Source organism: Durio zibethinus, chromosome 3 (genome assembly GCF_047325235.1).
Source record: "Durio zibethinus cultivar Kanyao isolate XHJ-2024 chromosome 3, ASM4732523v1, whole genome shotgun sequence".
Lineage (NCBI taxonomy): Eukaryota > Viridiplantae > Streptophyta > Magnoliopsida > Malvales > Malvaceae > Durio > Durio zibethinus.
The window spans coordinates 4,748,459-4,761,635 of record NC_143164.1 but is presented as its reverse complement, the minus strand read 5'-3'; the positions used below and the strand labels follow the sequence as shown (position 1 = coordinate 4,761,635).

Here is a 13,177-nt window from a genome sequence, read left to right as displayed (position 1 = left end):
TAAGAAGGGACAAGAATGAAGGATTGACAGGGCAAAGAGGGGAAGTGTTTGTCCTTTTCCTGAGATCCAGGTCCCTTTCCAAGATATGGTTGCTCATTCTCAAGATGGCCTGGGAAACACCTTCACGAAAAGATTTTGAAGGGAAACCCACCAAAACAAAAATAATTGCACCCAGTATTATGCGTGGATCACATTCTTGGTTAGTAGCTATGAGAGTGCCTTTGGGACCCTTTTGGTTGAAACTAAAGCTTGCCTTTTGTTTCCTTCCATCTGAAACAATATTTGTCTGTTTTGAATCTGGAATAAGCATAGGTTAACAAATTTACCAACCCTACCTCTTAGTTAAGCTAAGCTGGCAATTGCAGAAGTGGAAAAATGGTGGGTCATTTTTTGCTGCCGTCTGGGATTTGCTGGATTGGTATGCTTTTATAATGGCATTGTACTCTCTTCAATTTTTGTGTTGGCTGTGTGGTTGTGTGGGCGCAAATGGGCTAAAGGGTACCCCCCCCCCCCCCCCATTAATGGAAAACGCAGAGCCAACCTGTCCATCCAAGGAACACAGCTATTATCTGTGGTTAGCCTACTGGTTTTCTGTTTTTCCTTTTATCTATTTTTGGTTAAATATGAAGTTTCCTATGTTAGTATTATTTTCATTGCTTCCCATATGTAAGCGTTTACCTCATTCTGGCAAATAGGTTAAAAAAAAGGATAAAGACTAACTGGTCTTTCTGACAGTGTTAAAATTTGAACAGCGATTCTTAGCTCAGCATTCCAAAGTTCAAGTCTTCCATGCAATCAAGTGGAAAACTATGGTGGGCAGAACTCTCTTTCAGCTTATTACTAGTTTTAAACGTTACAATCTACAGTGGATAAACCTGAAAAAATAGATTCTGTGCTAATAAAACCAGACTCTACAGCATGGGGCACATAATTACATGGTCTACGCATGCTGATGTCAAGAAAAGAAACTGGAGAAAGCCTACAATTTTCACGATTATCACCGATAAAAATAAATAAATATATACACCAATGGCATAGAAATTCATTTTATTTTTGATGTTAGCAGGTTGTTTCCCACTGCATTAACTGGAACAAGTAAAAAGTAGCATTGGAAAAAAAAATAAAAAGGAAGGAACAAGATCCCTTTGAGATCTAATGACTTTTTTTTCTTTTCTTTTCACATTCCGCCCATTTCTCTCTGCAGAGTAGCTGCAGGTAGCCAGTAGTAGAGACGAAAGCTGTTATAGTTTACTCTTTGTCATTTCCAGTTTCTTTCCTGGAAACCACCTGTTCCAAGAGATTAATACAATACAAATTAGGCATATCTGACGATCAAGTTTTCTTTTTTAGGCTACAGATTGTATTGTATCATATTCTAAATGCCAAATTTTCCTAAAGAAAAGAATACCGATGTGAGGTGAAAAAAGGACTAACCTGCATCTTTTGAACCTGTGTTTCCAGATTTTACGAAACCAATTTTTTTCTGGAATACTGATTTGCCCTGGAAGAAGCTCACAGGTGGCATAGCTAAGTTTGAATTCAGGAGAAAATATGTATAATAATGGAGACAAAATGTTTCAAAGAAGAAGATAGTAAGTACCTTAAAATGTGTACCTGAGAAGCCATGTGAAAAGGCCAACAAATCTATTGAAGCTTCTTTCTTGCAGTTTTTCTGTACATACACCAAGAACGCCCATTATTACTCTATTTTGTCACAAATGAACCCATAGGTATATGTGCAGTAAGATTATTGTAGACTTACCTTGGAAAAGCTTATTACAGTTGAGCTGGCAGTGTCATCAAGATAAGAAAGCTGCTGATTGCTACCATGTTCATTGATTTTCTTTTTATTTTTTCTGCTTTTCTTGGCTGGTTCAGGGGCTGCAGGAGCAGAAGAGAAGCTCCTATTTTCATCAAGGCATTCCTCATAATCTTCGCAATAATGTCTTGGGCCAGAAGATGCATCAGACACCATGGACAAATCCTCATCATCTTCAACCACGAATCTCGCTCCTTGCCCTCCATAATCCTCATCAAAGTTCCCACCAACAGTTTGACACTGAGTTTGAGAGTAAGAGGATTGATCTAAGTAGAGAGTCCAACCAGACTCACAACCACTACCACATTGTGAAGCTGATACATTCATTATCACAGTGCTCTTTCTCCAACCAAACTACAAAAATGTGTTTTATAGACAACCCTTTCCTTGTGTCTAACAAAGAGAGAAGAGGAAATGAATTTGCTATGAACAAATGAAAAGAAACCCTCTCTTTTCCTTTCCTGGATTTTCACATACATGCAAACTCTTGAAGCTGTTATGTATATAAACAGGATAGAAAAAGAGGTAGAGCGGGATAAGACCAACGAATCACACTCAAATCCTAGACTATTTTTGTCCTTCCTTCAATCTTTTCGCCATCTTGTTTTTTCTGATGTTAATCAATCAAATTTGCCAGTTGTCTTTGAGAAAGAGTTTATGTGTAGGTGAGAGAGAGAGAGAGAGGAAACGATAGCGATTGGTAACAGTGGTGACAAGGGAAACGGTTACCAGTTCATGTATAAATGTAGTAATACAGCAGCTTGTACAAGAATGGTGCTGTCCTTTCAATAAAAAGTGAATGTATTTTACTGCTCATCTAATAGCCTGTACCTTTGCTTTCCTTGCATGTCTTTGATGTTTATATATAGTCTCTGATTAGTTTTGGAAGTGATAGATGGGCTACAAACATGGTAATAAATACCATTTCAAGAGAATGTAGTAAGCTGACCACTTAAATACGCAATTAAACAGTACTTTTTCATTTTGTTCCCTTTTTTTTTTTTAAGAACTTCACGATTAGGCCATGACAAAACTAACGAGTAAATAATTAATACCTGCTTATGTCTTTAATACGCTTTTACTGTCAGGATTCTCCAAATGGGACCTTTTTCTTTGTTCAAAACTGCAAATTGTTTCAATCTTCACTCGGTGGAATCTTAAAAAACCATTATTGATCAACAAGCAAATGGAGAACATCAGAAAAACAAGGGATTACTGATTACTGAATATATAAGATTCTGAGTGAAATTAAATAGGCAAGATCCTTCTCTAATTTTTTAAACCAAATAGATCAAATGTAAAACGGACATACATGTCCCTTTGCTGAGTTGTTGCAGACTCATTATGGTAGTAACCGAGACATTATTGTAAACTGATTATTTTCCTTTTCTCTCTTTCCAGCAGATTATTTATCTATTTGTTTTTCCTGTGCCACTGTTGGATTCTAAAGTTGGAAGGTGGAATGCATTAAATGGTGGGGGTCCTGAGTGACCCCAAGATCTCTGGCATCTAAAGAATATGTGTTCCGAAAGGTAAATTCCTTTTAGAAATATAAGCAAAAGCAGCAAACCCTCCTCTGGGCGGACTGTGGAAACTATGATTTATGCAAATAGCTAGCTGTTTCTTTAACAAACATAACATTTCCAATTGATAGAGAATTCTATTTCAAAGTTAATTGGAAGAGAAAGAAAAGAAAAACTCAAGAACTATTGACGCCTGGTTTTTGATGAGTGCACACTAGAAATTCAACTTTTTCCTGTTCACCCTGTTCTAGTTCACGTGGGGGGCTTCAATCACTCATCCCTGAAAGTCTTTGACTATTCGTACAGAAATTCTGAATGCATCTCACTTGGGAGACTCGGTCTTTAAGATTTAGAAGACTTTGGTCCTCTTTTGGTGTTCCAGATTTTGAACCTTGGCTGATTAACTGTAATTCAGTACTTGACTATGATTTAAGTTCTGTTAATAGATTGAATCCTAATTCCTGAACTTGTTATCACATCAAAAGCTTGCCACCAACTTTTTTAGATTATTAGATCAAAGCTATTGTTGCGTAATCATCGGCACCATAAAGAACCAGTTTTGTTAGAATTATTGGGAAAAACCCACAATGATGTAACCTAACCTGACCCGAGCATGCAAGTGATGAACGACTGAATATATTGATATGTCGCTTAGGAACAATATCTTATCCTTTTTAAAGGTAGAAAATCCACCCTCGGACGTTCACAATAGCTGTTCTTTGTCCCTACTAATACTGTTGAATCCTCATGGTTGCCATTGATGCAAAATGATACACTGATGACTGATACCAGACTACTAAACCACGTACGCTTTCGTATACACTTCTTAGCCGAGTGTTTATTTGATTATTAGAGACAATAATTTCTGCTAATCTCATTACTTTGTCAAAGCAGCCATTTGTGCATTGATTTAATAAACTATATAAGGCACACAAAAGAGCTAGCCTGCCTGAAAAACTGTATACATTGAATCGGAAGTCGCAAGGCATTAATATAAAGAACCGGGATTCAGCTTTTTAAAAGCTTTTTCAAGGGAATCTGAGAGGCTCAGACTATAAAAGTAAATGACAGAAATCAGTAGCCCTTAAATTTGGCCAAAAGCGGATGTTTGATTTAAGAATCAATGATCATAAATTACCACGGAAAAGATCATGGGGCCGCTGTAAGATCTTCTTATGGATCAAAATGGTCCCAGACATTAAACTTATGTGCACATGGCCCTTTGCCAGTCCATGACTCGTAATCGATCTATGCGGCAAAGAAATCATCTAGGCATTTGGTTTTCTGGTGTTCCTGTGCTTATGCTGGAATTCAGAACTTTTTGATTTTTCTCCTGCCTGATTGAAAACCATTCTCATTTTACTTATTTATTATCAAACTCATCAGATTTATAAACAAATTAGTTTGAAAAAATCTAATTAACTATAATCTTGAACAAACCTTTTAACCTGATTGAAAACATTAAGCCTTTGCCAATTGCCACCCCCCGTTTATTGAATGGTATAGATCCATTACAGTATGGGCTTTGCAGACAGCTTGGTATTTGTCACCAGGGTCCTCTACAATGGAAGAGTCAAACCAATCTTGCCATTGCTGCTTAATAATTGCGGTAACACACCACCCTCCCTCTTTTTTCTCACAAAATATTATTTTTCTAAAATAATTATATGAATCCATTGATTCTGCTTTTTATCTTTTTTGAATGGTCGGAGCTAACAGACTCCAGTCCCCATCAAACAAAAACCAAAGTCAAATCTCCCTCATAGCCTTTCGTCCTCCAAAGAAAAATGAAAGAAATGTTTATTTTATTACATAAAATGCACACATGAATCCCATTAAAGCAAAAGTCTGTGCCTACTCGGGTGATTGTGAAATGGATGAGGCTACATTATTTTTATAATCAGAAAAAAAAAAAAAATGATCACGGCCTTTCCATCTGTTGAAATGTTGAGGTTCATGCCTACAAAGCTATATTGTACGACAGTTGAAAAAACCTTGTGTAGCATGCATGAGCTTTTAATCTCTTTGGTACTGCAAGAGAAAAAGTACAAAGATTTAACTAGCAAATGTTTCAAACGACAGTTTTTGTTGACATATTGGGAATATGGTTGGTTCAGGATAAGCATAGCACAAAGTCACTAAAAGCAGAATCGGGCGTGCAAGCTTCAAAGTCTTCATGATCCCAATAATGCAAGCTATGAAACAAAAAGGAAAAGACCATTTGAGTCATTCTCAGATTGACGACCGTCCATACAATAGAAACTCAAGCTCCCCATTGCTTGGTCGGTTTCATACTGACATGATTTATCGTGATATCTTATAGTTCCCCCAATTTTTTTAATAAAAAAAAAAGATAGAAAAAGATGATAAGTTGTAATAAATCAATTGTGAAGATAGTGATTGTAAGAGCTTTTTGTTTAATTGTAGAAATCATCATAGAAAAGTCTAAATCGAAATAATGCGCCTTTTTAATTTATCAAGCTCATTATGAAAAATACACTCAACTCACGTGAATAAAATAATGACATAAAATATTAATTACGTTTAAAATAAATGCAGCGTCCAAAGAAAAAGCACTCTTAATTCTGAAACCCATCTCAATGGTTTATAAGAATGCATTTCAAATTTATCGAAAATTTAAAACATTTCATTCAATAATTAATATATTTTTTATTTAAATAGTAGAATTTGATTTTTTTTAAATGAAAAAAAAAAAAAAAAACTCATCTTCTTTATAATAGATTATCTCTTAGTCTATTGAATCTGGGCATTGTTGATGGTGTTTTTGAAATGTCTTAACTAAAAATGAGGAGATGAGATGGAGAGAAGGATAATTGTAATCTACAGTCAAAGAATTAATAGATGATTGAATTGTTATTTTGAGACTCATTCTAACGTTCAAATCAGTAGAATGTTTGAAATTTGGTAAGGAATTAAGGAAGAAAAAGATGAAGTGTGTGTGGGAAGTGTCAAAGGAAGGAAAAACTCATAATGTACCAGGACTAGTTATTCTTAAACCCTCTCACATATCAGGTCTTTTAATTACTTTATATCTAAGATCAAGTGGTATTGACCTAACTGAAATAGGTGATAGTAAATAAGATAATGGCTCGAAGTTAAAGAAAGGTCCACACTGGTGATTGTTACTAGCATTTAATAATTTCAAATAAGTATAAATCACATTTAATGATATAAGCAAGTTGGATATCAGGTAATCAATTCTAAAAAATATTGAGATTTTAAGCAAGTTTTTTCTTTAACAATAAATAAATCATTTTCTTGAAAACAAATGACGTAGCAGTCTAGATTACCCAACCGAACATTGATCGTTGATCAATTAACGTATGTGTAACAGGCATAAACCATTTCACTAGTGCAAGTTGCGGTGAAAGTTAAGTAGGCAAGCGAAGCGAGTACAGCTCGCCATGTTTTTGGGATTGATATCCAGATTTCAGTCGGTGGCACTATTTCAAAGCTTACAAACAAGTAACTATAGATCAGCGAGGGGAAGACAAAAATGGCTAAATCTCACCGGGACCATTTTCATCAGAGTAGGTTTTGATCTGCTGACGACCATTGATTGTGCAGCACAATATATACTATTCCATCACATTGTTTTTTTGGTTGATCAAAGATTTCCTAATTGCCACATAAAATTGGCCCCATTTGGAATTTGGTTGTTACCTTAAAAATCAAAAAAGACACTTGCATGATCAGACTAGCTCAATAGTATTTGTTTTGCCAACGCATTCTTTTGACTTTATCCCCCATTATGCTACTTGGCTTGTTACCCCTATGCCCTATTTCAATTTGGGAAGAAGCTTAATTTAAATTGTTTCTTAATATTTCATTAATTTTTGGTCAATATTGATTCTTTAATTTTTTTTTGAATTTTTTATTTCTTCAGTTATTTTATGAAATTTTCTATTTTTAACATTTTTATTCAAAAAGTTAATAAAAAAGTTGGATATTTTTTTAAAAAAAATGGCATTTCATTGAGTGGATTTGGATATTTTACCAATTTAACTAATAGAGTCAATCAAAAATGTTTAATGGAATAAAAATTTACGTATCAAATATAAAATCTTTTTCTTGAATATCAAATTAATGATATAATTTGGATATAAATGTGTAATTAACCCTATTTAAAATCTTTAATTTTGTTTTGATAACTGGAATTTGATGCTAATCTGAAACCGCAATTTAGTATATCATCACGGTTTAATATTAATCTTATCAACAAGCAAAAATAATATATTTTTTGCTAAAATAGGAGTGACAACAAAACCAAAAAGAAAAAAAAAAGTCCATTATTCTATTTAATTTAATAGTAACAAAGAAAAAAAAAGACAGCGTGTCAAATTTTATTGGGAGAACATAAGATAATGTTTTTAAATCTTGATATATTAACGATTTAGATAATATGTATTAATATGAAAAAATATTAATTAAAATTAATTCAATTACTGGTTACATTTTCGACATCTTAAATGCAACTATTTTTTATGAATAAATCCAACTATATTATTATCGTTTTCTAAAGGATTAGTGAAATGGAATTGGAGTTGTTTATCTAAAATAAAAATGGAGTTTGAGTTGCCGACAAATTCCATGACTGCAGTTATCACTTGACTTAGAGTATCTAGTGGAAAGTAGATAGGAGCTGGTTTCAAGTTTTAACAGTGATTTGCATCTTTATTAACAGTGACTCACTGTGTTTTCCTCATTACGAGGTACGATTTCATTGTTTTGATTTACTTTACTTGAACTAGAATTGTTCTTTATGGAAAATAATTTATGGGATTTGCAAGTTATGGTGCAGCATGGTTTCATGGTTTTGCGTTTGCAACTTTAAAGTTTAAAATTTTAAATCATTCAAAAATGGATATGATTGCTTTGAGACATGAATATCGTCGCTAAAGATATCATTTCCAACTAAACCATCTTCATTTCTGTAAAAAATCCGTCGAAATTCCATTGATACTTGTGTTAAAGTTAAACAAATCCAACTGTAAACTACATTAAGAAATATATAATTTTACTAGTACAATTTTTTTTCCCAGGTTAATTGCGAAGAAAAGGAAACATGAAGCATGAAGTAGTACGTCCTGATTGGAAGGAACTAGCTTTATTCTTAACATCGTCCCTGTGCTTTGGCACAATGTGGTTTAGCATATTACAGTTGAAAATGGAGATGAAGCATCCGAAAGAGGACCAATCTCAAACAACGTTGATGTTGGCAAGTATTGTTTGTTATGTACTTAGCTTCGGTTATTGTCTTCCCGTTACCATTTTGTTCGGTGTGTCTTCATTTTCATATTTCTTTGGCTGCCCGTACACTGCAAAAGATCAGTTAAATAGTAGTGAAGATGGAGCAGATGAGTGCAAAGAAACTAAATTTCCTGTTTGGTTTACTGCTCCAGCAAGCATCTTGTGTTGGACCTTGGTTCCGTTACTCTGGAGGCTGCTGAATACTGATTGGGGGAAGCTGTTGAAGCAACCAGAAGTTCATCTATTCCTTGTAGAGGTCCACATTTCTGGTTATTCCTTAGGCTTCACCATTTCCCTTGTCTTGGCTATTTCTTTTGCACTACATACCCTTCTGGAAATTTGCAAGAAATCCTCCGAAACTGCAAAAGATGTTGAGTGCGCTCAACCCAAGTCGTAGATAGATGGACATTGGCGAATTAAGAATGGTGCTTGGGGAAAGTGATAAGGCAGGCTCTTGACACCTTCTATAGTGAATTTGTGTTCATTTTCTATTTTCTTTTGCTAAACATTTACCGCTTTAAGAGAATATAATTTTCTTTTTCACCATTTGAAAGTTCCTATTTTGATTTTGCTTTCTTTGACAATTAATTGTAATTCATGATTTTAGGGGCTGAACAATTTGTAAAATACACCAACTCTATTTAAAAAATGAATAATTGTGTTTAATCCATTCATCAACTTAAATGGAAGTGGACTTACAGGAATTAGATGGCTTGATTTCCAAAATTCTATGCCATGTTATGGTTAATTAGATGTCTAATTGTATTTGAAAGATGAATTGTAAAGACAAATTAACTTTTACCAAACGCTGTTTAAATAATTGTGTTTAATCCACTCGTATCTTTAATGAAGATTGAACTTGCTGTAATGAAACAATGAGAGGAAAGAATCAAACATTATCACGTTGCGGTGGCAAGCTCTACAAACAAAAGCTGAAAGCAAATTGCCAAATCTCATATGTCTATCATTGATTTCAGTCGAAAAAGAACTTTGGGAAGGGAAGAAAACGGGTTGGGGGGGTCTCACTGTATCTGCAACTTATGAAAACATGTATTTATTGATTTGAAAAAACTAAACTGCGGATAACAAGAGGGCTGATGGCTTTGGTTTAAAGATGCTTTTGCATGGCTAAAGCTTTAGTTCTTACGGTCAACTGAAGTTTTCCATAACTGAAAGCTCATCTCCTCTGTACTATGTTCTGCAGGATAAAGGCAGAAACTTGTTTTACAATGTTTTTTCACGTTTTTCTGTTTCTTGGTTCCATATTTCAAGGAGCTGACTCCAAAACTTTGTGCCCCAAACACATCCAAGCAATTTTGATTTACAACAAAATGTCCTTGTCGTAGGAAGAGGTATCCGCTTCTTTAGCTACTTTGGTCATGCTACATTTCCAAGTGTTGCTGACCTAAAATGAATGTTACTACATCTCTACACCATCGGCTCAATGTAGCTCCTATCAAAACTCTGAAGTACCCCCTCTGTAAGTTGCTATATAACATCTCGTGTAGAGGTTCCCCCTTGAATGCCATCTACAGACAGCAACCCTTCTTATACATCCCACAATCCTACGTGTTAGAATTCCAAAAAAAAAAAACAAGCAGAGCAACTTCTATAACCTTATGCATATACCGTTTTCTACACTGAATGTGAGGTTCAGAGGATAGCCCCAAAAAAGAACTTCTAAGGATCTTATGCATATACCACAATAAACATTAAAAATAAATAAATAAACATATGCAAGACAACCGGTAAGGAGAAGTACTTTGAACAGTACTGAAAAACTAATGGTAATATGTAAAAACAGTTCAACTTTATCAGTCATGGAATTAAGTCCCTTTTCTTGAGGTGAAGGTTCACTTATGTTATCCACAAGTTTAGGAAACAGGAAAGGATCTGGAAAAGAGAGGTGCTTTAGCTCTTACATGATAAAATACAAATGAATACTGTAGTGTCAAAAGAAAAAGCAAGTAAACAACCTTCCAGAAATGCAATTTTCAGATTGATTCTCAACACTTCTAACACAGAATCTCTAATGCCTTCTTGGTCACTAATGTTTAGATACTTAACTAATATTTGTCTGCTAAAATATTCACTAGAAAGGTTAAAGGAATATCCATGGTACAAACCTTAATTTTCCTAGTAGGTTCCATGTATCATTGCTCTTCGGTATTTAAGAAAAACAATCATGTCATTTACCAGTCATTCCATTTGCTTTTTCTGCCCTAAATGACGGAAGACCCCAAAATTCACATTGTCTCTTGCACAGTTCACAACCCAGTTTCCTTTACAGGGTGACAAAAAAATGGTTTCTATCGGTCCCTCATTGTAGACATCATTCAATTACCTAAAAGATGGGAAATTAGTGCAATGCAAAGGTTGTAACATGTAAAGTGAGACACTCAGAGGATTTTACATCAGCAGAGAGCCAGCCACACATTAGCAAACCATTGCATAGTTTAGACAATCTTTCACAACAAGCAATCATGATTCATTGTTTCTCAATCATCTACTTCACAGTTCATAACCCTCTCCCTTCATCCCTTTTTAAAGGCTTACAACATGTTTGGATTGAGGTAAGGGGAGAGAAAATAAAGAAATGGAAAGGAAACAAAAGGAAATGGAGAATCCTTTCCCTTGTTTGTATATGACATAAATAAAAATAAAGGAAAGGAAGGTATGCTTAGCTCCTCTCGGTCTCTCTCAACTTTTTTCATTTTTTAATTACCCCAAATTAGAGGAAAAGGAAGGGAAAGGATAAGAATAAAATGTTTAAAATATAAAATGATCATTATATCCTTATTAATTTCTTTAAATTAAAAATGTATAATTTTGAATTCTAAAATTTAATTAAGAATACAAAACATTATTTGCCAATAAATTTATTGGATGAATTTCATAAATTTCATTGATGACTATTTTAAAAAAAAAAAAAAAAAAAAAAAAATATGGCATACGTTAACATAAACATGTAAATATTATAATAAAAAAAATATTATCAAAGGTTATAATAAAAAAAATAATATAATAAATCATTTCCTTCTCTTTCTATTATTTAACCAAACAATAATTATTAGGATTCTTTTATTATCTTTTCCTTTATTAATTTTAAATATCCAAACAAATATACATATATCCTTTCTTTTTTGTTAAAAAATCTTCTCTTCTTTTACTTTACTTTACTTTCCTTTTTTGTACTAATATTTATTCAAACATTGCGTTAGTTCTACTTTAATAATATCATTAAACTCCATAATCACATTTTAGAAAGCAATGAAACAGTACTAAATTAATGCTTCCACTACCAAAAATGCTCAGTAAATTATACTAATTGTTTAACCATTCAATTTAAACGAAATTGCACAGTTTCATGGTGAAAATGGAAGCAAATGCATGACAGAACTTTACATTTCATCAGAAATTGACAAACACATAAGAAGTTTTCATCAGAGATTACCAAATTAAAACCCCATCAATCTAATTCCTTGGAAGAGCAACTCGAGCTTTGAATTCCACTGACATTACCATCACTAACTTCCCCTTTCTTAACCCAAACCATCCCTTCATTTCTCTGATTCTGCTCTCTACGCCTATCAAACTTCCCATAATATCTCCTATTCAGCACCCTATTGCCACTATTACCATTTTGCCTATCGTAACTACTATAATCTCCTGTTCTAATCTCACCCTTAATTGACATTGCGCTAAATTTCCGTCCAATCTCCGACGTATGACCATCAGTTTTTGGCATAATCCTCTGTTGCGACTCTCTTCTCGCCTCAGCCCTCGCTAGCTTCGGCGCGTGGACTTCATGTCCAATCACTTCCTCCTCCCCCTTATTATTCTCCATACTCGCAGGCAGCGGCGGGTTAACAGCAGGTCCCACCACTTCCTCCCGCTCATTATCTGTCCTAGCTTTCTCTTCCTTCTCGTTCTTTTTATTCTTTTTCCATCTCTTCTTCATCTTCTTCGTCTTCTCGTTCTTCAATTCCTCGCCTTTCTTCTTCTTCTCAACATCCTCGCTTTCACTAACCGCAGAACCTGCCGCGATTTTCTCTTCCCTGGTCTTCCCTTCCGAGACGTGCTTCACATTCTCACTATCACATCGTCGAAAATGCCCATTTTTACTGCTTCCTCTTCCAGCAACGTCGTAATGAACTCGCTCTTCAACTTTAGTTTCCTTTTCCTCTTGCTCTTGTTGTGGCTCTTCTTTCTCTTCCTTTCCCTTCTGCTTTCTCTCTTTCTCTTTAATCCACCGTTCTTTCAGTTGAAGAAGACTAACGTAATTTGAAGGAACGGAAGGTAAATTTTTTTTCCCGTTGATTTTCGTAGACTCCTCCATTGACGAAAAAAAAAAATGATCGCAGCAGAGATGAAAAACAATAGAAAATCAAACCATAAACTATGAAAAAAAAAAATCACAAACATAAATCGTCAGGACACTTTCACGTCTTTAATTACGGAATTGCCACTGTGTTGGGGCCCAAGGATAATGACTGATGGATGACCGACCAATCCGACAAAGTTATTTTTGGGTCAAGTCTTTGTCTCTCCACCGGGTCCCATT

At 34.5% G+C, this 13,177-nt stretch overlaps 3 protein-coding genes across 4 annotated transcripts; 1 reads left to right on the top strand and 2 right to left on the bottom strand.

The window, feature by feature from the left end:
- Nucleotides 1-994: 994 nt before the first annotated feature.
- On the bottom strand, nt 995-2,391 carry LOC111301292 (protein SOB FIVE-LIKE 5-like). Of its 2 annotated transcripts, none has more exons than XM_022896863.2 (4): nt 1,763-2,391; nt 1,615-1,672; nt 1,435-1,501; nt 995-1,287 (listed from the first exon to the last, which is right to left on the bottom strand). In XM_022896863.2, the coding sequence occupies exons 1-4, from the start codon at nt 2,144-2,146 to the stop codon at nt 1,242-1,244; spliced, it is 555 nt and encodes a 184-aa protein (XP_022752598.2). In that variant the 5' UTR covers nt 2,147-2,391; the 3' UTR covers nt 995-1,241. The 2 variants fall into 2 exon arrangements, with proteins under 2 accessions (XP_022752598.2, XP_022752607.2); XM_022896872.2 differs by having other exon boundaries at nt 1,601-1,672; nt 1,763-2,385.
- A 5,505-nt stretch (nt 2,392-7,896) lies between these two features.
- LOC149519561 (uncharacterized) lies at nt 7,897-9,260 on the top strand. Its single transcript, XM_089757866.1, has 2 exons — nt 7,897-8,075; nt 8,406-9,260. Exon 2 carries the CDS (start codon nt 8,429-8,431, stop codon nt 9,008-9,010), a length of 582 nt encoding a protein of 193 aa, XP_089613992.1. The 5' UTR covers nt 7,897-8,075; nt 8,406-8,428; the 3' UTR covers nt 9,011-9,260.
- Nucleotides 9,261-11,932: 2,672 nt separating this feature from the next.
- LOC111299601 (uncharacterized) lies at nt 11,933-13,168 on the bottom strand. The gene has a single exon (XM_022894883.2). It carries the CDS (start codon nt 12,950-12,952, stop codon nt 12,083-12,085), a length of 870 nt encoding a protein of 289 aa, XP_022750618.2. The 5' UTR covers nt 12,953-13,168; the 3' UTR covers nt 11,933-12,082.
- Between the last annotated feature and the right edge of the window lie 9 nt (nt 13,169-13,177).